The 26192-nt window shown below is 36.0% G+C and overlaps 1 protein-coding gene across 1 annotated transcript in view; it reads right to left on the bottom strand.

The window, feature by feature from the left end:
• Positions 1-4084: 4084 nt before the first annotated feature.
• B3GLCT (beta 3-glucosyltransferase) overlaps positions 4085-26192 on the bottom strand; it is a 56604-nt gene continuing 34496 nt past the window's right edge. Inside the window, exons 7-15 of the mRNA XM_017818658.1 lie at positions 25528-25664; positions 24150-24213; positions 18335-18466; positions 17446-17515; positions 13174-13287; positions 11215-11314; positions 10125-10244; positions 8810-8954; positions 4085-5667 (exon numbers count right to left, since the gene is read on the bottom strand). Coding sequence (XP_017674147.1) covers positions 5500-5667; positions 8810-8954; positions 10125-10244; positions 11215-11314; positions 13174-13287; positions 17446-17515; positions 18335-18466; positions 24150-24213; positions 25528-25664 — 1050 coding nt within the window. The 3' untranslated portion in view covers positions 4085-5499. The remainder of the gene's footprint in view (positions 5668-8809; positions 8955-10124; positions 10245-11214; positions 11315-13173; positions 13288-17445; positions 17516-18334; positions 18467-24149; positions 24214-25527; positions 25665-26192) is intronic.

The following is a 26192-nucleotide window of genomic DNA, read 5'->3' as shown; positions in this document are numbered from 1 at the left end:
TACAGCTACTTCCCTCATCTCTCTGTTTGCTGTGCTTTTAGTAGTAATTTACTAACTTTAGAGCCATGTGGCACCAAGAGTTTCAGTATCAAAAGACATCACAAACCCTGGGGAGAAGGTATCACTTCTGAATTGCCAGAATTGTCTGAATTAATATTTATATCTAAATTCAAGTCTTATGGGCCCATGTATTGTCTGGACGAGGAGCCAGTGGAAGTATTGCCCCATGGATTATCTGCACAGGTCTCCTTGTGCCATATTGGCCAGAGCTGTGCTGAAGTTGCCGTTTGCATAACAGCATTCAAGAACATTTGGTCTCAGCCAGATGTGTAGCCTAAAATGTCCATTCCTTTCAACCTGCAAAGCCAGAAAACCATGCTATAGCAAAGCACAAGGAGGAAAAAACAGAAGGTGGGGGAGGTGGGATGTGGAGCTCTGAGTCTTAAGAGAACTGGGAAGTTACTGCTTCTTTGGTCCTCAGACGGCCATCCAAACAATTTCAGTGATGGCAGGCAGTGCTTACTAGAGCACTGGCAACCTGAAAGGACCCTATGCAGTCCTGTAGGGAAGCTCAGCACAGCTTTGCCAAGCCCAACCCAATTCCTTAATACCTCTGGGTATACTCTAGACACTACTTTGGAAGCAGTACTTCACAGTAGCTCATCCAGGGGGTGCAGTGCCTGTAGAACTAGGATTAACACATGGCTTCTTGCTATGAGGACCTTGATGGACTTCAGTATAAACTGCCTGATTAGGCCTTCATCTGGAGGATGTCCCAGCTAGAATCCAGTGAAATGCCCAGTGCATTGTCCAAACCTCACATGGCCCACTCCCTTTGTCTTTGCCCATGGTCTAATATTGCTACATTTCCAAAGGAATTTTAAGAGTGAATGACAAAGATGGCTGAGATTGTGTGTTGTAACATTGGCTATGGTTGGTGTTGGCTTTTTATTTCCATCTCTTTTCTTTCCACTATTTGAGTTAGATCTGACTGCACAGCACATGTAACAGCTCACTTCATTAATATTTTCACATGAAGAGAAGGCACCTTAACACTTCATCCCATGGCATCAGTGAGCAACAGATGTTCCTACAAAGTCACAACTGTTGGAAATACATCCAAGAGAAGTGGGCATAAACTAGTTGATGATGCACAATAATCTTCCCAGCAGATAACTTCCTTTTTTGGCTTCTTATTATGATAATTAACAAACTGCTTACACTAAAATCTTTTTTTTTTAAAGTCAAGTCTGTAAAATATTAACAACCTAGTGTTTTTAACTTTTTTTGAGTTTTTCTGTGTAACAGTCAGGCTCTTAAGCCTTCAGACTTAAAAACATTGCTTTAAAAATTTATTTCTCATGGGAATAGCTTAGTATTAATTTTTTTAGCTTACAAAACCAGCATGTATAGAGGTTTTCCATAAAGAATGTTCCACTAAACTCCATTGATGTAATTTCCTATCACTCCTCTCCACAGCCTGTTTTCCAGACCAGTTCTTCCTTTCTTTGACTTTGAATCCTTTAGGCCTCTGTATGCATTTGCATAATGCCTACTTACCTTTTCATCTTTAAATAAATTATTTCTACTGTGTCTTTCCCCCTAGTTTCAGAACTAATCAGTGCACAAACACTCCACCAAAGCTGTTTCATTCTTGCCATGCAAATGCAGGTTCTGGCAGAAGAAATCTCATTAACTGATTTCAGTGGAGGCACTGCTGCTTCCTGACTGACAAGGGCACAAATAAACAAGTCAAGGGAATCTGCAAAAGCACCTAGATGCAAACAGATAGTTCATCTCTCTCTGCTTCCTCTAGTTCCACAGATTTCCTCCTGTAAGCCACCAGACTGACATTTGAAAAGCATGAGGATTTTTCTTCTCAGGACAAAATATAAATCAAGTAGTTACACAATGGCTAGCACTACGAGACTGTGTATGAAAAAAGCTACTCTTTATACATACACTTAACATGAAACAAATTGAAATAGAAAAATTGTTTACCTACAACTCAATATCAAATCTTTTTTTTTTTCCTGAATGCAAAAATTACTTTGAAGATATAATCTTCAGTGTGACTGGGGAGGTAAATTTGTTCTATGCCAACACAGTAGATGTGTACACCAGTTTAGTGGGGAGAGTGAAACAACCATGCTGCTGTGACCTGGGACCTCAGAGCCACAGCTGCACTGGGCAGCATTAATGGAACAGAATCAAAGTACTCTTAGTTTTCTCAGCAATTGTACGATGAGGTGACATCATCGAGGAGCATTTTGTTCAGAATTCTAAATTTCTCCTTTAGTTTCATATCAACAATAAGCAGAAGCAATTGCATTAAAGCAAAGTCAAGTATACTTATTATCATGGAGTGTAATGAACAAAACCTCCAGAGTTTTAGAATGTTGCAAAAACCAAACCTCTTACTACTTTTCCATGGTTTTTGGTAATGAAGTGGCATTACTAGCTTTGGAGGCACTTCACAGTAGACTGTTATAGTAGTCCTTACACTGTGTCAATCTCACTTTCCAGGAACCTAGTTGAATGCTGTCTGAGGCCTCTGGCTGAGACATTCTAGTTACAGTCATGATAACAAAAACCATAAGAAATTAAAGAACTGAAAATAAGGTAACTAAGACTCCTCCTCCCATCAGTAGCCATTAAAGCTGTTTTTAGGGCAGAGTCTTCCAGCACAGAATGAAAGTTACCCAGCTTGCAAGCTGCCTCAAGACTCTTGCCCATTGTCCTAACTGCAGAGGAAGATATCAAGATCAGATCTTTTTGGGTCCCTCCATTTCTGGGCCATCTGCAGATACAGGGAAATAAAAACAGATTCAGAGTCCTCATTCTCACTTGTGATCAAATGTGGGCCTCAAATACTGCATCACTCATCATTTATATATATGCTATATTGAAGGCATTCAACAGTATTTCAAGGGTTTTTTTGGCTTCTGAAAGCAGATTAACCAACCAACCAAATTATCAAAAGAATTCTGTGAAAGAAAGATCCTAACACATGGCAATTTTTTATGTTATAAACATTAAAACCAGTCAATTTTCTTTTTTATGTCACAATCCTGGAATGTCCCAGAAAAGGAAACTTCAATCAATTTTGCAGTCCCATTTTAATCTGCCTGTTACAAAGTGAGTTGTGAATGCCTCTTCTATTGGTTTGCTTTAACATAACACCATTTATAATCCATTTGAATTTCATTAGAAACATCAGTACAGTTCAGGCTCATTAACACACCATTTTGTCTTCAGATTTCAAGTAGTAATGGTCATCCTGAATCTTCTGAAACTAAAGTTAATATAGAAGGTTTTATATCTTGTTTATAGAAACTCTTTGGGATCCTCTCCTTGAAAAAATCTAAAGAGAGACTAAAAGGTCTCTCTTGTCATGCTGCTTATGTCAGGGTTGCATATAATTAGCTGTGTCTCAAAAGTCAGAGTTTTGGGGGTAGAATACTTGAGTAAATTATGGCTTTGTTGCTTTCAAAACTGAAGACTAAAATCAGAAGTCTAATGGTTACTAATACCTCCTGAATCCTTGCAGTAAACCCCAGGGCTAACAGCAAGGGAAAAAATGGATTTTAAGACAGCTACTATTACATTTGTCAGATCAGAAATAAAAGTTCAAGTAAGTAGTCAATCAGTGAGTCAATGGTTCCCCAGCTTTAAATAAGACAGCAGCCTACAAGTAAAACACAGCCTGGACCCAAAGTTAATCATCTTTCGTTGATCTAATCTGCCTCTACCAGGTCCAAGGAGAGATTAAATATCACCAGCTGGAAGTTGGAACTGTCTGGACTGCGTTGCAAAACCTTTGGAGAATTTGATAATAAAATATATTTTGTGATATCATCAAGATTCCCAATCACATGAGGTGTTCACTGAAAAAGCATTTTCCATTTGCACAAAACCAGAGACTGAAAATTAACTTAATCTGGGGAAGTATGTCTGGACAGAACGTGAAAAAAAAAAAGTTGCCTTTCAGTACAACTGACAGTAAACACAATTAAAGTGGTAAAATTATTTCACTGGTGCTTAAAGAATCCTGTACTTGGTTTGCAAAGACGAAGAAAGTGCAAAAGGTTAAAGAATGTTTTTATTCAGCTTTCAGCTGTCACAGTTCTAAACAGTAAACATAATTAACAATTCACCCATGGTACTGGAGAACATAGTTCTGGTATCAGTAAAATGTCTACTGTTTAAGGCACTGATAGTGTGGGAAGAAAAAAAGCATGGATTGCTCCTACTTAACCAGAATTTGAATCTATGATAAATATATGCTTGCTATTCAATGCTTAAAATTCCACAAGCTACATTTACAAACAAATGTGTATACAACTTCGGTAATTACCAAAACCGGAATCAGTGGCTCCCCTACTTTGACTCTAGAGCAAGTATTGTTTTTCTTTGGAGTGGAATCAATTTTACAACCTACTAAAAGAAACCAAAACACAAGTTACTTCAGCAGTATGGCTTTAAGACCCTGTATTTGGTAACAATATAGCAAGCCAAGTTAAATAACAGCCTACAAGTGTCGTATACTGTCATCTTAAAAGAAGCAGTTTCACAATATAAAAATTAGTTTAGAACATACTAAAGCCAGTTTTCGTACAAACATTTTTACAAAACTGAATTACTAAAAAAAAATTCAAGAACATTTTAAATATGAATCACTCTTTACATGTTGTATGCATAAAATCACTTATCTTGATGACATAAATTAGGAATACTACAAACTTTTTAAAGGTGGCATCCATATGCTATTGAAATGCACACATCAGAAATACTGAAGTGTTAGTTCTGAAAAAATCCTTAAGAGTCACATTTATACTTGCCAAATAGATGCACAGTGTCTTAGGTTTCAAAAGGAGTCACAGTGACCTCCCGTGGCCACTTAAGAAATCCCTGTCCTTAACCTTTTTTTTTCCATTTTGTACAGGACATTCCACACAAATGCCAATAAACTTAAAATGTACAACAGTGGGTCGTGCCTGGTCCAACTACCTCAGGAAATTACAGTATTTCTATATGAAATGAGCATAAAGGAGCCACAGAAAAAAAGTCAACTTTTCTCTATGATTTATTAAGAAAGTGTTTCAAAACATTTTAGAGAACTGTTTTCTGTAGGTCAGTGAGAGATGATGTTCAATAGATGTTCAACACATATTCAATGTTAGGCTCCCAAATACATAACTTCAGCTTTTGAGAGAATAAAGGAAGGAAATGTAAATTGATGCTGTCTGACCCAAGTCCAAATCAGAACACAGGTAAACTTGTACAAGACATTTTAAATGTGTATCAAGTTCATTGGTATACAAAAGCAAAAGAATCCCAAAGTCATTTAAGTGCCTTCTTCCATTGTTCTGAGGAGGTTCAACCAACAGGAACAAAACACTGCCTTCTTATGTCATGAACAGAAGAAGAAAGTGGAAACAAAACAAAAATCACAGTACTGACTGTCTGTCATCTGCAGAACTTACATTCTTCTACTGCTTATAAATCTTCTCTGTTATATCCAACTTTTTTTCCATTACGTGATTCTTCTGTGTTTGGTGCCAGCCATGTGAAATACACCTTCACCGGATCAATATTCCAATGCTTGTGAAATGATACTGGAATTTGGTGAGAAAGGTAGTCTTTTGGGTAGTCCATTGGCCTTGCCTAAGGTGAAAGAATAAAGCAAAACCACTCATACTCAGTGATCAAGAATAAATTTAAAAAGAGAAAGTATCACCGTTCAATGGCCTCTGTAACGTAACAAAGCGATGTAGCACTGATAAAACACGCAAGATGGCAAGAAAGGGGTTTTTACGTCATTCTATTAAATCCATTGATAGGCATTAGTTTAAATCTTCAACTTGCACTGCAGTCATCACGCTACGAATGAAGTACACTGATATTAAATATGCCCTGTTTCTTGGGATTAAATGGTCACCATCTATGAAAACAAGTGACAGTGTAGTTTGTATTGCATCTTTTTTAATAAGCAGGTCTGGCTCAGTAATGACAAAATAATTTTAAGTCATATTTTCTTCCTCCTCCTCTTAATGAGACTTGCCAGCCCTGCCAGTGTGACTGTAGGATCCTAATAAGCCCATAAACGGCCAAAACACATGAAGTTTTATGATAAGTAAAGGTTTCAAATGTGGGATACATTCTGGTGCCAGAAAACTGCATTGTTATTCTTTATCAGGCTGTATCAAACCAGACAGAATTACAACACAGCTCCATGATGCAGCTGCTGTCTAAATGCACCATGCGTGTTTCATTTTCTCTGGCAGTTTAATGGCTCATAAGTGCATCATCATATAAAAAAGCCCCACCTTTATTGGTTCCTGATAAAATAAGTACATTTTGTCATCATAAAGAGAGCCTTTGTAAAGAGAAATGCACAAAAGGCAAACTTTTGTTGTTTTTTCTAGATGTAAAGTGCACAAAGAAAGTCGAGTGATTTGGATACCAAATAATTGATCTAATGCCTAAGCTAGTAACTGATTCAATACTGCACACTTCACCTACTTATGGTGGCATTTATGAATTCTACATGCAGTGTTCTTCATGTAGTTCTGTATATACTCCAATCATAAAATTAGGCAACAGAATTTGACATTAAGAAATCTGAATGTGTTGCTGGTGGCTTTTTAAATTTTGATATTTAAACCACAGAGTGCTTATTTTTAAAAACTCCACTGGAGAAATCAAGAGGCAGCCTATATCCCTCAAGACTTTTGAAACACACTTTGAAGAACGTGTAGGTTTCAAAAATCTGAAGAATTTTCTTTGGATAGAGGCAATTTTTAGATATCTGGGACCAAAGATTTTTGCTGTTTGAAAAATCAAACAGCTTTGTATTGAGCTATACACAAAATTTTGGTGTTTTGTATAATTTTTATTACATTGCTCTCTGAGAATCATATAGCTTTATAGGTGGTTAAACTTAAAAGATATAAATTCCCTGAATTTCTTCTTCTCTCCCTACACTTTGTGGAATCTATTATTGTAATATTTGCTGTTTTCTTTTTTTCTTTTCTTTTCTAGAATTTGTATTTGGTATTTTAGAAAACCCATATACTTGCTCGTGGACAGATTGAATATTTAAGATCACAATCCTGGCTGCTACTCAACATGGGAAGGTTCCTGTTCTCTTTAAGAGACTCATCATGTCAAAAGCCTCTGGAACAAGTTACAGAACATGTATGTATCTATCTTAGCATGTAGCCAACAGGAAAACAGTAGGAGTGAGCAAACACATCACAGACACTCTAAGGACAAAGATATCTTTGCTTCTGTTTCATAATAAATATCTAAGAACAATTTTGAATTCATGTACTTCAAGGAACATCACACATCATATTTCAGTCAAGCCTTAAAAAAATAATTTTCTGGTTGATAGAAAATCCAAAATTAGTTTTCTCATTTTTTTCTCATTTGCATAATAGTGGAATTTGCAGAATAAGCACATTCAATTTTTATTCAGTAGTTTTCTCCCCAGGGTTAATTTTTGTTCAAGGTATGTCAAATTAGAATTTGTTATAAGCAACAGTGATGAATTACAAATCAAGTGTAATTTTCTATGTGGAAAATCTAACTGCTAGGATTTCACTTTTACAGTGATTCAGTATTGATTCAGTGTCAATTCAGTATCAAATGCACACCAGCAAGGATTACAAGGAGGTGCTTTGTTTTTTTTATCTATAAAATGAGTTCTGTTCTTTCCAACTTCACTTTAAGTAGGTCAGTTTGTGGTTTTTTTTTAAAACATCTGTGCAAGCACAAACTATTCAATAACTGTTGATTTTATAAGATGCATTACATGCTTTCTTTTTGTACTTAAAAGAGTAAGCAATGATAAACAAAATAGGAAAGTAAACAGATATGATTTTTTTTTATATGGACAAGGAATTAAAGTATTGAATAGTGTGTTCTCAGTCTTCACATTTCTCTAAATAGAAAATGTAATCAGAAAGAGAACTTTACATAGGAAAAACTGGTAATTCAAATGAACACCCCCCCTTCCACTGACAGCTATTTGGAACCACATGGTAATTTACTAATTCTCAAGTAGCCTGTTATCTTAATCTCAGTTCATATTCAGATAAACAGGTCTTCCCAGTTTTTAAATTGGACCAACACTTGAAAAATACCAAACACTACACTGATTTACATGCTGATTTTTAAAAAAGTTGTGCACTAAAAAAAAAAAAAATCTTTAGTGCTTCTTGTTAATGCCATGGAAGGATTTGGTTTACAAGGCAGAAAATCTCTATAGGCCTCAATGTATTGTGTTTTCCACCCTGACACTACAGTTAGCTTGTTAAATATTGTGGGATCTATCTTCACTAATGAGATATTTCAGAATAGTAAATATTGAATCAATAAAAAAGTTGGGTAAGTAGACAAGGCAGATTTATTGAAAAATTTCATGGTCAGTTCTCCATTACCTGAAGAAAAAAATATTGTATTGTGGGTTTTTTTCTTTTCTTAGAGGACATATGACAATTATTCAAAGCATGTGGCTCCTAATTCTATTTGTTTTTAAAAATACCCGCCTCTGTATTTTTTGTAACATGTAGTTATAGGTTAACTGAAATACCATAACTATTAAAGCATTATAGTAATCCATGCTTTCAGAATGTTCTTATTTGTGTGATCAATCTTGTTCTGCAGGGAAACAAGGTATAGCAGCAGCATCTTGGTTACTGTTATTACATATTATTCAAGTTTGCAGTACTTATGAGTTCTGTTTTATATGTACACTTAAAAAATGCAATATATTTTAAATACTTAGAAATAACTCTCTGACCTGATGAAAAAGTGAACTATGTGTTATAGGGATTCCTAGGCCACTGAAACACATCCCAAGGACCATATCATCAGGCGCGTCCATGCTGTAACACCGGCATTTGCTAGCAAGTAGTTTCTGAACAGCTATTCTGCTGAAAACCATCCTGAATAAAAAAAAGCACATGAAATATATAAGACAATAGCTATTAAAGAAGCCAAATACTGTAATTAATAAATATTGCTAAATGACATAAAGCTGCAAGACCAAATGTAGCCCTCTGATACAACACATTGGAAATTTTTAAATCTGAGAAGTCGGAACTGACAAACAGTGCAAGAGGCATTTTCTGAAAGATAATTGCTTTGCAGAATGTAAATTAATTATACCAATTATGCCAATTATAGTTATTCCAACGATAACTTAGCTATCCACCATTTTTACCACAGCTGATAATTCCTCCTAAATTTGGCTCGGATGTGAAAGAGGTGTTCTCTGTCTTATTCAAATGCACTGTCCAGTTAGTTATCATGTAGCCATTAACTGAAAAGAAGTTTAAACTTAGACTGTCATTCCTTGAATCATCTATTAGACAGATTTCCCTCCATAACTGAAAAAATGTTCCTTTAAGCCATTGCAAGGTTTTTCTGTTCATCCTAACTTTGCTGCTCATCTAAATATCAATGAGAGCCTAGAGCTGTTAGATCAGTATCACTAAAATAAGCCTTAAATAGATCAGGAACATGTTGATATCTTAAGTTTAACATCTGAGGGACTACAATCTTGTCTAGTGCTCCATAGATGCCTTTAAATTCCTCTATCCACACAGTCCAATCAGAATAAAGGGTACTCTAGCTACTACAAATTATATTAAAAAGATTCACTCTGAAATTGCTGCAGGGCTTCATGAGTTCATTCACTGTATGGTAATCCTTCGCTTGACACTGGGATATGATAAAACTTCTACAAATACTGAATGCTAAGGCAAAAAGACTGACCTTAGAATATTGTCAGATTAAAGCAGTAAGAAACTCCATCAATATCATTGCAACTTTGAAGACTGCATATATAATAAAAAGAAAAAAACTAGAGAGTACAATAGGAAGTCGTATGAGTCAGCACAAACAGAGAGGGAACAATAAACTAGAGCCTGGGGGCAAGGGGGAAGAGTTGGGACTTGTGACCAGCCAGTGTTGCTACACAGGTGTGAGGTAAATTGCACACATTTGGGGGAAACATCACTGTTTCTATTGAAACTGATTTGTGTTGTAATTTAAAACATTTGCACTCAAAAGAGGACCTAATGTAGATCTCAGTAGGATTTTAAATAAATTACCCTCCTCCGCCAGTGATATAACTGTATCCTCCTGTTCCCAAGCCGTAACCATAACGCTCTCCAAGAAATACTGGTTCATTTGGGTCATAGCAGCTGAGTAATTTTCGGAGTCTGAAGATACTACAGTATGAAAATCCATTTAAAAAAATCTTGTAAAACTTAATTTGTAAACATATTGCTAGCTTAAATGGCATTCTAGTAAGTAGCACAAAGATACCAGGAGAAATTCAGAAATTCTACCAAAAAATCCCAGAGATACAAACTGTTAGACATTTACGATGGATTATATAAGATATGACAGCTAATTTTGGTCAAGTGATGAATCAAGTAGCTTAAAATATTTTTCTGAAGTAGGTAAAGTTTGTCAGCAAAAGTGCACCTCATCTCAGAGAAAACGTGAAATTATTTTTTCCGATCAATGGTAAGATCTTTGCAAATTACCAATGAACATGTACAAACTGAAAAACAAAAGGTAGTTTTAGTTATATGAACACTGCTCTATCTACAGTTACACCCTCTTCCAAATTCTTCTGCCACATGATTGCATGTAAAGTATTGTCTTGAACTACTTATGTTCATGTCCATGTGATTCTGCTCATTGATCACTGTGCCTTTTTTTTGCTTATATCGCAGTGTCAGATTTTACGTGAATGGAATCTAATTTTCTAACAAAGAAAATAATTTTTTCTTTTTCTGAACATCATTCTGGGTAGCTTGGACAACTGCCCTAGCTTATGGAACCTTTTTTCTGCACATTTATGTGAGAAATACGTCTTAGAAAGCATATTAGTCAATGACTAAAACCAATTGGCTCAGACACACCTATATGGAGGAACCAATGTGTAATCATATTCAGACTATATGATCACATGAAAATACTAATATGCATAGTTTTAACCAAGTTACAAGATTACACTGATTTTAATATCCGTCAAAAAAATGCTTAAGTGACAGTTTTTTTCTTGAAGAAATATAAAGATATGTAACTAATAAAACAAGCGTATCTCTTGAATACAGAAGAATAGACGAATATTGCTAAAACTCTTATTGGCATGAACAGTGGTAAATCCTGCAGTAATGAAATTTATACCTTATCAGTGTGTCATCATCCACTATGACTAACCAAGGGGTTCTGGGAGAGGTATGATTCAAAAACCTTTCCAAAATGGCAAAGGTTTTCCCACAGTGACCTAAAGAAAGAGAAGTTAACAGAATATACATTTAAATAAAGTAGGATTTTACAATAAACTATTATTAATTAAATAAATGTTCTACTGCACTATGTAAAACATTTTGGAAATGACTGCCAAAATATGGGAGATGCGAGTTTAAGTTACAATCTTTGTTATGCAGAATGGTATTTGTAAAAACTGCTCCAGCACAACCACTGCTTTCTATGCAGGAACACACTGCATAGAAGGATTTAATTCTTTGAATTAAAAGTAACCTTTATTCCAACTATCCTGTTAAGTTGTTGGACAATACTGGACAGATTGCTACTTTTAATTTCGAAAACTGTAAAATTAAGAGACTATGATAGAAACATGTTCTGCAAAATACTCCAAGATATTTTCATAGCATTTCATGAAGCATCAGGCAGATCCATTGCCTTTATATAAATATTTAGATCTATAATAATCTACTGCATTCATCACTACAACTCGGGTCCTGTTAACTGCCCCCCAAGGAAAGATCTTAATATTTATCACAAGACTATAATGAAGCTGGAGGGGTAAGACACCCTTTACTAGGAATGAAGAAGTGAAACACCCTTATTCAGAATGAGCAGGACAAGACAAACAAGGAGTTTCAGATTTCTACTGAATGTTCTTTAGATCTCGGAAAAAACTAATTGCAGTCAGTCTTTATTCAACACAGTTGGCTGTGTAAGCAATTGTCACCATCAATATTAAAATTAATAAACATTAAAAATAAGGATAGGATATTATATTTGAAGCTATTTCCAGTTTAAATGTTTTTGAGAAAATGCCGTAAGGAATGCTTAAGAAATGAAGGAAGTCCTGGCTGTGCTGATTTTATGAAACTGTGAACTTAATGCAGACTGATGTATGTACATTTACAAAATTAGAGCCAAGATTTCTATATTTTATTTCATCACAAAATGTGGAAGGTCTCTTCCCCCTGGCATAACTAGAAATACTGGGCATGGCTTCTACAGATGATCCACATACGCCCATCAGGCCTGCTGCCTCCTGAAAACACGCTCTGTTTGCATATGTCCCACTGTACCCATGCAAACAGAAGTCCCTGCCTATTCGATCTCTGCTTCTAACAGACCCTGTGGAGGACAAAAAAGAAGGGCAGAAATAACCCAGAGATCAGAACAATTGACCTAGTGGGCCAGATAAAGCTAACAGGCCACTGCTTGGACAGCTCTAATTCAGAAGGTATAGCCTGTAGACTATAAGCCTAAGAAAAATAGATCAAATGAAAGAAAAAAATAAAAATTAATAAAATCACGAAAGACTCCATATCCATAGTATTTTTTCTATTCAAACACTAAGTAAATTAATTTAAAACACCATTATTTGACATACAAACATTTAAATCTTAACATTTAGTTTTTGTGCTTAAACCAAGACATACTAGGCACAAGAATTTAATATTTGAAAACCACATGGCAGGCAGTTTGTGCTCAGCTGGCACTGTCTAAGGTCTTTTGAAATAAATTTATGACTTCTGCTACTGTTGATGATCTTACTCAAGATCATCAGTAACTGAAGAGTTATTACTCTTACCCAACTAATAACACCAATTTTTTTGTCTTGGAGTATATCAGTGTACCATGCTTTCATACTCATGGTATTTAGGTTTCTACTATAAAGAACATGTTACCTACACAGGGGAACTCCCAATGTACTCTCCATCCATTTCCTGTGGCAAAAGCATTCTTTTTAGGCTGCACAGATGCGCCACAGACATAATTTCTAAATTACATACTTTACATGAAATACACATATCATCCAAAAAACTTAACTTCTTCAGACAGTTATTTGTGCAAAACTGACAACAATAGTCAATAGCTCACCTCTGTCAGTATTAGGTATGCCTAAATCTATAGTAGGAATGGACATGTCTGCATAATCACTGTAGTATTCAATAAGGGCAGCTTCTCTTTCCCAAGTCTGCTTTACAACTGGTACTGCAAAACAATGATTGACATTGAAACACAAGTAACTTGATTAAAACAAGTACTTGATCAAAAAATTCATGTTAACCATTTATTGTTAACCACAGTCCTTTGCATGGTATTAAAAATGCTGTTTCAAATACAGCACTATGGTTCTAAATGCTCATTCTATTTTCTTTCCCATAATACTTAGAACCAATTTTATATCTTCATGAAAGCCAATCAGGACAGTTTTATATACATGATAAAAAATTATTTTAAAATATGACTATAGTTTCATATTACATTGAAAACTGTGATATTTACATTTTGGCTAACCGAAGTGTGGAATTCATTACTTTTACACTTGCTATGGTAGACTTCATAGCACACATCAGCACAAACACAATCAGAAATCAATCCTACTTCCAGTATTGAAACTGCCACATTTTAAAAACAACACATCCAACTGTACAGCGTATAAAATGTTCTCAATTAGAAACAGACCAAATATGCATTTGGAAATTTTATGCTTGTGTTATACACATCCCATCTGACAGCAACGTCATATTAATGCTCAAAAGCACCCATCTATGGAGAGACACTCACAGAGCATTTTATAACCATTCCCGTTATAAATGTATAAATATTTATTATTTTATTTATAAATAAAAATATTTGTGTAATTTATAAATATCATACAACCAATTTTGATCCCATGGAGATTCTGTTCAAAGGAGGATTGCTTAATGCTTCTCTACAAAAGCAACCCTTTTCTTATTAGTTTGGCATTTCACATCAACATTTAAAATTGATCACACAGAATTCTAACAATGGTGCTGTGAATGTTTAAATTACATCCAGAAGTGAATGTAACACAAAAAAACCCCCAACAATCTGCAGGGTGTTTGGAAGAAAACTATCAGATTAAAATAATGATCTCTTTTCCATCTTAAAAATTAAGTGGTCAGACCTTAGATGAGCAAGTACTCTGAAACACTGTGCATTCTGCTGTCATTGTTTCTCTGCTTTATGTTCTCTGACACCATCCAGGAGGTCTCACTGGTAGCAGCAAGTGCTCTAAATGGAGGAAATATTCATATAACTTCCCTTTGCTGTTATATAACTTTGATGCTTGTGAACAATTCATTTTAGTCTCTTGCTAGACTCATCCATTGCCTAATCTGATGTTTGCTGCATACCTGCTTGCTCACTTCCCTGTACTCTAACCACACAAGAACTTGAAGGATTAATTATTCTTGATTGACCAATAGTCAGTTTGATAAGTTACCTTTTATTTCATTTTAGTGTTAAGACAGAGTAACAGGAACTCAATGCACTAATGGAAAGGCTTTAATATTTGGAAAACAATCATTTCCGTAGCAGTGTGCAATGGTCCATCCCGCTTTTAAAAGTTTTTAAAGAAATGTAAGTGTTCTCATTTTTTTTTCATTAATAAAACAAAGGGAATTATGTACAAAAAAAATGTACTCGTACAACTTTATAGCAGAGTTTTGAATGCAAAACCAGGAATTTCACAAAGCATTAACTCTACCTCCTATGTAATAAAAAGTCACATTACATCATATAACACTGCATAATCAGGCACTAATTGGCAGAGTAAACTTTTTTTTTCAACTAGATTAAGAAAACAACTAGGCAGGAAATTATTTTCTTATTTTGTGGAATGTTCTACTTGAAAATGTCTCTTAGAAGAACAAAACCTGAAAGCTTTCAGAAAACAAGGCCCCAGAACAGAAGTATCACAGATATACAAAAGTGTCCAACCTTCACCTGGTAGAAGAGACACATCTGTAAAGGTTGTTTTACCTTTCTCCAAACGAGGACCAGAAACTCAGCAGGGTGCTTTAACATACTGAAATATTTGCTATTACAGACTGAGCCTCTCAATTTCTTCAGTGGAGTGAGTGCCCTTCTGCATATAAATGAAGTATGTTCACTGAAGCAAGGACTTGAACCTCACCTCAGTTAAATGGTCTAGCAAGGGGGCTACTAGCTAAAGTGTCTTTCTCTTTTCCTTGCTTGTCTTGATGGAAGTGTCACCACCAGACTAATGTCTACTGTAAATTGAATCCCACAATACTTCGTCATTTCTAGCAACTTGTATCTTCCAAAGAAAGAACAACTATATGAAATTTTGGGCTAGATGCTAATGCAAATATTTATCAACGTATTAATACTTGTGATCACACCAAAATTTTAATACCACTAGAGATTTTATAGAAGGTCAGCTCTATGCTCTTAATGACATTTTATTTGTGCAGTTTCTAGAACCTTGATCCATGTTTGCAGTCTTGAAAATTTCTTTTATAACTACGTATGCTATGTGTAAGAAGAGCTGTATCTGAAGTAAATTCTGAGGTAAAAATTAGCTGCTTTTAAAAGCACATCAATTTCCAAGCTTAAAAGCTGCACTAATGTAGTTTTTGGCATACAATAAAGAATGACTTACCAGGTAAAAAGAGCTCTCTGAAGCTGGCATTCATTAATCTTTCAAAATCTTGAGCAAGATTATCCTCTATTGCATAACACTGGAAGCTGTGAGGAAAGTTCAAGAATTTTCCTCAGTCTTCAACAGCTGTTTCCTGAAGGATGTTTATGCTATCTTTTTGAAGCCTTATGTTATTGTCTGACTTTCTAGGTTGTTTTGTTTTGATTTTTTTCAAATTTTGATGTAAGAAAATAAACATGGATCCAGAAAGGAGAACTCTTCAGTGAACTCCGATTACAAGACAGTCAATTTTGTTTTGTCAAAAGCTACTTTAAAGATAGCCTAATGATTAGGTTATTAAAATACTACAAATATGTCTTCAAGTGCAGTAGCATTAAAAATAATAATTAATTAATCTTCTTATGAAAAAAAAGCCATCTGCTTTTAACCAGACTTAGTTAAGAAAAGAGCTTTTCTCTTCATCCTGTCCTCTGACAATACATATGGCAACCCTCCCCCCCAAATTTGGTACAGGTACTAACCATTACTTAATTTTCAATTTTTTTGTCAATTATAATTACTTTAAATTATGCTTATAAACAAACTAAGCCTAATGGTGACAATGTTATGCACCTGCAGTATTAAAGAGCACACAAAACTCAAATTCCTGGAAATAAATCTATTCCTGAATTTCTTTATTAACAAATGTCTAGAAGTAAACTAGAATGCAATGGTAGGTTGCATCTAGTAAGTAGAGTGTCTTCTGCTAAATCAGTGGATTTAGAATTTAGAATTTTTCCTGCAATACTTGATCTAGCTCAACTTATCTGAGCATTATTGTGTATTAGCTGAAGCTGAGTGTCTCTCCGTGTCTTTATTTTCCATGCCTATGAGAAGGAAGTTAATGCTCACTGCATGTATCTTGTTGGGTGGTGCTAGGTTTTCTTTTTGTTGTTCTTAGCATGGATATCAAAGTCCTATTTTTTTGGTGATTATCATTACTTGTATAACACTACAATTTCAAAAACATGCCTAGCGTTTCACACACTTGGGAGATTCTTAATCTGGGTCACAGGTTGGACAAAGTACTACATATGACCAAATATCTACAAGACAAAATTTCCCATTGGAAGCATTATAAAACACGTGTGCACATCAAATTGCATAGTGTGACAACAGCCAGAAGGAATATGACAACATAAGCTGCTCAATCTTTTACTGGAGAGGAGGGCAGTACAAAAGGAAGGAGAAGATGAGGGACCTTTCAGCTTGTTCAGATTTCTAAATCAGTCACCATAGAGCTGCACAATTGTCACTGCTAGTACAAAGGACAGAAATGAACCAATTATCTGGGGCAAAGTCACTGAAGGATATTAATAGCTGCTATATTAATTAATATTGCAAGAGCTCCAATTTACAATTTAAGCCAACTTCATGCATATTTTAATTTAGATATTAAATTTCAAGTTTTTTGCCAAGAATCACTAATGATGAAACATCAAACAACCACAACTTTTCATCTCAAATGTTTGACAGCACTCCTGAGGACTCTGAACAGCAAAAAAATTCTGTCTAAAGAATAAGCTGTTTATAATTCTGAAACTTTCCTGTTTCCAAGCTGATTTCGCAAATATTAGTCCCAAGAGCTACAGAGACAGCAAAGATCAGCTTGTTTTTCAGATATTCATTTAATGAACTATATTGCACAAACCTAGTACCTTGATCATTCAACAACTTACTTCTGTCATTGTGAAATTTTCGACATGTTTTTACAGCAACAAAAATGTCTTCCTTTTTCACTGGTTCTCCCTATATGAACAGAACAAAACATAATCTTTAAGTCCAGGCTCTGCCTGTAATACTTTATAGGATATGCATGTCCATAAATATAATAAAACAGATAATACCTTTTCATTGTATAGCATATCAAATAGAATAGTGTACTAGTAATACATTAGGAAGTACATTTTTATCTATTGAAAAAAAGTCACTGGTTGTTTAAAATTCCTGAAATAACATAATTGAAATACATTTTTCATCGATAAAGATGAACAAGGTCTGAAAAAGAATATTGTTTTTAATTTCTTTTAAATTAATCACTATGAGAACATGTTAAATTGTATCACACTTGGAAAAAGCAGATTAAATGCTACACACTAAAAATCTTTTAATTTTCTCAGTTGTAATAAACCATTTGACCACTTTTATTTATTATCATTTTTGGCACCTAGAATTTCTCTCTCCTGGAAGCACGGAACACTTTTTGGCCTCCAGTAGCACTCAAGTCATAATAACACAAATGTATTCTCCTAGAGGTGGAAAAGATGGGTTGTACTTTAGGGCAACAAATACTGTATTACGATCATCTATACTTCAGTATCTCACAGAAGTGCAAGGGTAAATACTTTACAGATCATGTGCTGATCAAACATTGTGGTAGAAAGACCCATTAAAGCATTTGCAATATTAATTGCTAGGAAATATCCAGAACAAACTACTTTGTTAAGTCTTTTTTAACTCATTGAAAAATATTTTCTTAAATTTTGAGATTTCTGAAGTCGAGTATTATGCATTTTATTATGAATTTTACATTTACTAAGTGAATGATATTTAAAATATGGTACTTACACAAAGTGGCAGAAAATTACTGAATGTTGTTGCACAATAATCAACTTTATATGAGTTCATATCATCTGTGCAGAACTCAGGCACTGGAGTAAGATGTGGTCCTTCCCCTTTCTGCCAAATGTACAGGGCAATCTGTCAAAATAGGTAACATTTATATCAGTAATGACACTGTATAAAAATATTCAGGACATGCAAAGAAATCACATTACAAGGCAAACTTAACAGGAAAAGTGAAGAATATGGAATGCTGTAGAAGACTTGTCCCTTAGTCAATCAACTAGTTGCATACCTTACTTCTTGCTCATGTTTCTAGAGCCAACACGTAATATTTTTGCTATGGAAGAAATTCTACGAGCTGTTTGAACATATACTCAAGATGTAGGAAATCTGGTTTCCAGGTTTACTTATATCTAACTCAACTGGAATTTACAAGAGGAATGACACTTCTCCAATGGAGCAAAATTAGTCCTGGGTTCTAGTTTCTGTTTCCCATACTATTTACACATATTCCCAATGACTCTTGAATGGAAAACAAGCAAAGTGCTCCTCTCTAATATGCCAGACCCAGCACACACTAAAAGCAATGAAAATAAGTTTCCTTTTCACTGTTTTATGCCTACTTAGGAACTTTTAGCCTTGGCCCCCCAGCCTAGGGCCAGAATTCAACTCCTCTTTTAGTAAATAATGTGATCATTATGCTATTATTAAGAGAGCACAATATTTCCTTCTCCTCCTTGTTCAGAAGAACCAAGAGCATTAAGTATGGACTGAAAAAGCCCAAGTCATCAAAGCAGTCACAGACTTCTAATTTATAGATGATTATTTTTGACATCCCTGCCCATGACATGGAGGTTGGAACTAGATATCTTTTAGGTCCCTTCTAACCCAAACCATTCTGCGATTCTATGATTTTCCTGTCTGTCTCATTTAGGTCTCAACAATCTCAGAAAATCCCAACTACCTGCCCATAGTAACTTCTGGAACTTAGAGGGAACGGAATAGAAGGTCAGTTTGTTACATGCCTTGTTAGGACTGGGTCAGGTTTAGAACACAATTAGGTATTTGAAACAAGCTTCTAGATTTGAAAGATTTTCAACAGGGCACAGTCACATAATAGAACACAATTAACCGATGACTTTTTAGGAAGTTGCTGATTGTAGCTGGGCTGTTGTAACTACACATACACCCTTTGACCACCTCAACTGCTAAGTAAAAACATTTAGTTTGATTGCACTGAGAAGAATTTAAATTACTGTACTCTTCCTTGCAATTGAGCAGATGCAGGCTACCGGCAACTGTGAGTACAAACATTATTATTCACTAATAAGCAATGCTTCTGAAAACACAGATGAATCCAGCATTACATATGAGTTCAACAAAGTATTCAAGGGAAAGGACACTATATGGAAGAAAACTGCCACTCATGCTTATGCATTAAGACAAATGCTGTTGATCATGCTTGAAGTAGAGGTGGAGTAGGAAATTGGCATGTAAGAGATACACTCACTGTAAGGAGCAGCCAATAAACACATAAATCTCCAAATTTATCATTTTGCCTTGTCACCACATTCACATTATGGAATGTAAGTGGTTCTTTATTTAGCCACACACAACAGCAAGGCAGGACCTGCCTTTCACAAACCCATGCTGGCTAGGTCTGATCCCCTCATTATCCTGTATGTGTCACATGATGGCACTCAAGATGATCTGCTCCATCACTAAAGTCAGGCTGACAGGCCTGTAGTTCCACGGATCCTTCTTCTGACCCTTCTTGTAGATGGGTGTCACATTTGCTAACCTCCAGTCCACTGGGATCTCCCCAGTTAGCCAGGACTGCTGGTAAATGATGGAAACTGGCTTGACAAGCTCTTCCACCAGCTCCCTTGGTACCCTTGGATGGATCCCATCTGGCCCCATCGACTTGGGTGTATCTAAGTGGTGCAGCAGCTGATCACTGATCAATTCCCCTCCTTTTCCCTGTCTTCCAGCTCAGGGGGCTGGGTACCCTGTGAACAATTGGTCTTACCATTAAAGACTGGGTCAAAGAAGGTATTAAGTACCTCTGCTTTTTTCTCATCCTTTGTCACTATGTTTCCCTCTGGTATCTGATAAAGGGTGGAAATTCTCCTTAGCTCTCCTTTTGTTGCTACAGTATTTATAGAAACATTTTTTGTTGTCTTTTACAGCAGTAGCCACACTAAGTTCTAGTTGGGCATTTCTCCCTGCATAACCTCATGATATCCTTGTGGTCCTGCTGAGTTCCCTGCCTCTTCTTCCAAAGGTCTTAAACTCCCCTTTTTACTCCAAGTTCCAGTCAAATCTCCCTGTTCAGAAAGGCCACTCTTCTTCCCCAGTGGCTCATCTTTTGGAACATGGAGATGACCTGCTCCCGCACCTCACTATTTCCTTACTGAAGAATGTTCAGCCTTCTTGGACTCCTTTGCCTTTCAGGACTTTCTTAAGAGACTTTCTCAACCAGTGTCCTGAACAGGCCAAAGTCTGCCCTTTGTATCTCCAAGACAGTAGTTCTGCTGCCCCCTCTCCTTACTTCTCTAAGAATAAAACCCATCATTTTGTGGTCACTATGCCCAAGAGAGCCTCCAACCATCACATCACCCACCAGTCCTTCTCTATTCACCAACAGCAGGTCCAGCAGTGCTCACTCACCGGTTGTGCCAGGAAGCAACTTCCTGAACCGTTCCCTCTCTGCTCTATTGTATTTCTAGCAGACATCTGGTAAGTGGGAGTCCCCCATGAGAATGAGGGCTAGTGACTGTGAGACTTCTCCCAGCTGCTTACAGAACATTTAATCCGCTTCTTCATCCTGTCTGGGGGGGTCTGTAACAGAATCCCACCAGAATGTCTGCCTTGTTGGCCTTCCCCCTGATTATTACCCATAAATACTCAATCCTATTAACACCATGGTCAAGCACTTGACAAGCCCTGACCTAGAGGGCTATCCCACTGCCTCTCCTTCCTTGACTATTCCTTTTGAAGAGTTTATAGCCATCCATTGCAGCACTACAATTGAGCCAGTTATCTCACCGTGTTTCTGAGATGGCAACTATGTATAGCTTTCCTGCTGTGCCATGACTTCCAGCCTCTCCTCTTTGTTGCCCATGCCATGAGCATTCATGTAGATGCATTTCAGTCGGGCTATTGATCCCAACACTTTTTGGAGGGGAGAACCCTAATTCCTATGTGACTACTCTCAGGTGCTTCCATGGTTTCTAACACACCAATAATAACCTTGTGTCATTGCTGCCACATGGATCTCCATCCTCTGTCTCCACTGAGACAGCAGACTGGAGGACCTCACCAGCACACTGTCCCTCAAACACCAGTGTAGTGCCCCCAGGCCTATCTCTAGTGAACCTGGTTTTATCCCTTTCCCCCTCCAAATCTAATTTAAAGCTCTCTCAATGACCCCTGCTAACTCCTGGGCAAAGATCCTTTACCCCATCTGAGACAGGTGTACCCCATCTGTTGTCAACAGCTCTGCTGTCATGTAAACTGACCCACAATCAAAAACCTCAAACTCTGCCATTGACACCAGGCTCAGAGCCATGTATTGGTTTGCTGGCCCTTCCTGTTCCTTCCCTCATCGTTTCCTGAAATTGGAAGGATAAAGGAGAACACATCACTTGTGCTCCTGGATCTCCTTAACCAGTCATCCCTGTATTAGTTCAGAATTCAGCTATTCAGAGTTAAGTCTATCACATGAACCAACAAAGAAGCAGTGCTCCTGCAGCACAAGGAATATTTAACAACTGTAACTTAACATTAATTATTTATGAAAATTCACAATACGCTAAAATTTCCCACTGGAAAATGAAATCTGCAATAGAAAGCCTTAGAATGGTGTAAAGCTATTTGATTTCAGAAGTGAGGTCAGAGTGCTATTTTGGGTTATAGTGCAGATGACACACTGTTACTAGAACAATGGAAATGGATTTACTATAAAAAGACAAGAATAGTCTTAGTTCTAGTTCAAATCTAGTGTTAGACATACAAAAAATCAATTTTTTCTTCCAGTTTTGAATAAGCATCAAGGAATATGCTAGATATTACATAGTTACAAAAAGTCTAAACAACAACCTACAAATGAGCAGCATGACAAAAATCCTTTACCGCATCTGAGAGATAGGGAAGTGATATAAATGTTATGGGAAAAAAGAAAAAGGATACAGAGCACAATAAAATACCAAAGACTAGAAGCATATGTTATTAGGACTCTATCAACCTAAAATATTTCTTAAAACATTTCTCCAAATATTTCTCATCCTTCATAAACTTGAACATTACACACAATCATTAAAGATAACAGATTATATCCTTTGATTTGTTGTCAATCTTGATTCACACAAGAAGGACGCAGAAGCTGGTGATTTATAAAATAAATGAGGGGAAATGGAACTGTTTCTAGGGAGACGAGGCTGTGCAGAAAGAATAATTACAGGGCTGAATTAGGTTATCAATGGCAATAAATTTGAAATGAAACATATGCAAAAACCTGTTAACAGAATGAGAAGTGGATGGAAGTCATTTTGCTGGTCGAGTGATCAATTGCTTTTCATTAAGCAATCTGTGGCACATAAAAGCGATGTTTCTTAATGATCTTTTTTATGACACTGTTTAGAGACTTTGTCAGTGCTGAGGTAGACTGGAATATTGGGAATATACAAATGATTTTGTCTTACAAAAAAAAAGATTAAGAGTGTGAAGCCTGAGGTCTTGCATTTAGAAAAAATTAACAAGAGGAAAGAAACAGCTTGTTGTCTTGTTCATGTAGCAAAACGAAAACTGAGAGGTCCTAATGCTAATGAGAAATACATCAGTCAAGAAGGGGAAACTATGTGAAAGAATGGTGTTGCCACAAACCCAAATTCATTTAAATATGCTACAAATCTATACTCTATAAATACACTGTAGATTTATGTTATAAATGAGGAGGTTTATAACCACTACAAGATCTGAAACAGCAGCAGTGGTTTTAAGTAAGGTAGGTTTTCTTCAGGACCAGAACCATAATTCACAGCTGACTTTCAAGAGTTTTAAAATATTTAAAACTAATTCAATATCACCCAATTTCAGGCCAAAATCAACAAGCTTATTCCAGATTCATCCTCCTCTTCTATCCTGGTTCAGAAGTTCACTTGGGTAAAAAAACTAAACACAGTACAAAACCCTGTGCTACACAAATATTCTGAATGCAGAAAAAAATAAAAAAGCTTCGGAAAAAGTAGCACTGATACTCTTCCAGATCCACCCCCCACTCCTTTGTTCTCATGTTTCAGTCAGAGTCTGAAATACCTAGTGACAACCTGTTGAAGCTCCTGTAAACCAGAGACAAAAAATAACAGTTGCAGACTTCCATGCTGGAAATTGCAGCACTGATTGTTTACACAACAGTTGGGATCCTCAGACTATTTAGGGCAAACCCCACCATATTTAGCTCTGAGAATCTGATTTAGAAAGTGAGTGAGGCTGGCTAGTACCTGAGATACTGTACACCTCAGCTTATGCTTCACGAATTGCAAGCCTCTCCTTCGTTACAGAGCAAGCCTTAGAATATACCTTATTGTATACAATCACGCATGCATTCATATACGAATGCAATTTTATTAATGAATTCCTCTACGCTTTAAATATAATTTTAAAGTATTACAATATTTTAAAGAAAGAGAAAGAAATCAAACATGCTATTGCAGTCAAACTTTCTAGCAATGTTTAAGAAAAATGGCATATTTCCATTTTGATTTATCATCATTCAAATATATAACTTTATATATTTTTTCATCACATCACTGCTTACCTCATGCTTTAAATCTATTGTAAAGTCCGACTTCAGTGGTTCGCTCTTCAACTTCTTCGCAAGCCTATACAATTAAAGATGAAGAAATTTACTCAGACATATAAAAAAAAATCAATCAGTAGTGTTTGCAGGAAAATGTACATTACTGGAAAATGGTATATTACTGACCATTTTATAAGGGGAAAAATAATAAATCACATTTCTGTAGTTATTGCCTCAAGAAGCAACTTATATTTCTTTATCGTATTAATTTTTTTTCATCTGAGCCCAGTGTCATGATGTTAATATTAATTTTCAGCACACACATTTTGACACATTTTTCCTGCTCTAAAAAAAAGTTCTCACCTGGAGTAGATGTACATTCTCAACAAATTAAAAGCAGCAGTACATTTGAAGCTCAATATTGATCAGCATCTCAAAATTCAGACAATATTCTCTTCTTTGTGTATTCCAAAAAATAGTGTTCAGGCACTTTCAATTTTTGAAAACATCAATCCTTGCTACAGTAAGGTGCATTCAACTTCTGAAATCTATGAACTTGAAATCTCCTTTGAAAGCATCTAATGTGAAGTAAACACATAGTTTGTCTCTACAACATGGGAAACACTTCTAGAGGGCAATGCAGTCACTCTAAGATCCAGGAATAAAACCACTATCTGGGGGAGAATAAATTTTTTAAATTACAAAATATGGTATTGAACTAGTTGAATGACTAGTACTGGTCAACTATTAACTAGATGACATAGGCAGAGCAAAGCAAAATAAATCACATGCACAGAAAATCTATTTCTGTACCTTTGTCTAATAATGACTTCTTAAGTGTTTATAATAATTATGCTTGGAATATATCAAACAATGAAAAAATGCAATTTTATCAAAGGAGCATTTTCTGGCTAAGGTTATAGTGGGAGCACAAGTCTATGTAGGCATGCCCAGAGCTAGTTTTACATTACTGTGCCTGGCTGAATGTCTACCTATGCACCTTAGATCCTCAAAGCAGACTGATACGTATCAGTGTGAGTGCTGTTAATATAGGGGGCAGCAGCAAAAGTTCAGTGTAGGCTCTGAAGTCAAAGCCATGAGAAACCAGTGCACCAGCGTGCACTGGTTGAGTACATCCCAAGCTGTCACAGCTAAGCTGCAATCAGAAGCTTCAATTCAAAGACAGCTGAAAAAATTTGACTCTGCATATCTACATGATCTGCAACAGATCTTCAACCTTACTGCAGGAATACCTTCATCTTTTATAGAAAATATCAATCCATGTGAAATCATAACACGATAAGATAATATTGATTTGCATCTAGAAAAATTGTATAAACCAAACATTCTTAATAACTATCAATAAGTAGGAAGGGATTAAAAATTCAGTTCTTACTTGTTAACAAGTGGAATGCTAAGTGCCCAACCAGCAGCAAAATCTGGAAATTTAAAGACTGTCGGATTTTCAGCAAAGGCATAATGGTGAATTATTGTAGATTCTTCATCATATAACGCTTTACCTAAAAACCACTCCTGTAAAGGAAATTAAGAAACAATTTGGTTCATCTACAGCATCCTTTCAGTGAAGATGATGACTGCATTCATGCTGAATAAAGCAAACCTGAAAACAAAAACAAGGGAAGCATACTGTTCACAATAAATAACCTGGAAAAAAAAGTACTTGGTAAGAAATGAAACTAAAGGTAGTTCTCTGAATTCAACTATAGGCTGTATTTTCAAACTCCAGCATGTGCCCTTGATTTCACTTGTTCAAACAACACTGAAGTCCCAGAATCATAGAATAGTTAAGGTTAGAAGGGGCCTCTTTAGATTGTCTAGTTCAATTCCCCTACTCAAGCAGGGTCTGTCAAAGCAGGTTTGGGCAACTGTTTTTTCCACAAAATTCCTTCAAGGCATCAGCACAGTTTACACACTTCACATGAAACAAATAATTTACACAAAATTCAAGACAAAAGTGAAAATATTCAAGCAGAAGTACTGTAGAAACATCTGACCTAAAAAACCCAGTCTAACCTCAAGAGGATCTTGTGCCTCAGTAGC

Source organism: Lepidothrix coronata, unplaced genomic scaffold (genome assembly GCF_001604755.1).
Source record: "Lepidothrix coronata isolate B3197 unplaced genomic scaffold, Lepidothrix_coronata-1.0 Scaffold69, whole genome shotgun sequence".
NCBI lineage: Eukaryota > Metazoa > Chordata > Aves > Passeriformes > Pipridae > Lepidothrix > Lepidothrix coronata.
Note: the sequence above shows the minus strand (reverse complement) of the source record. Positions and strands in the feature narration are given on the sequence as shown.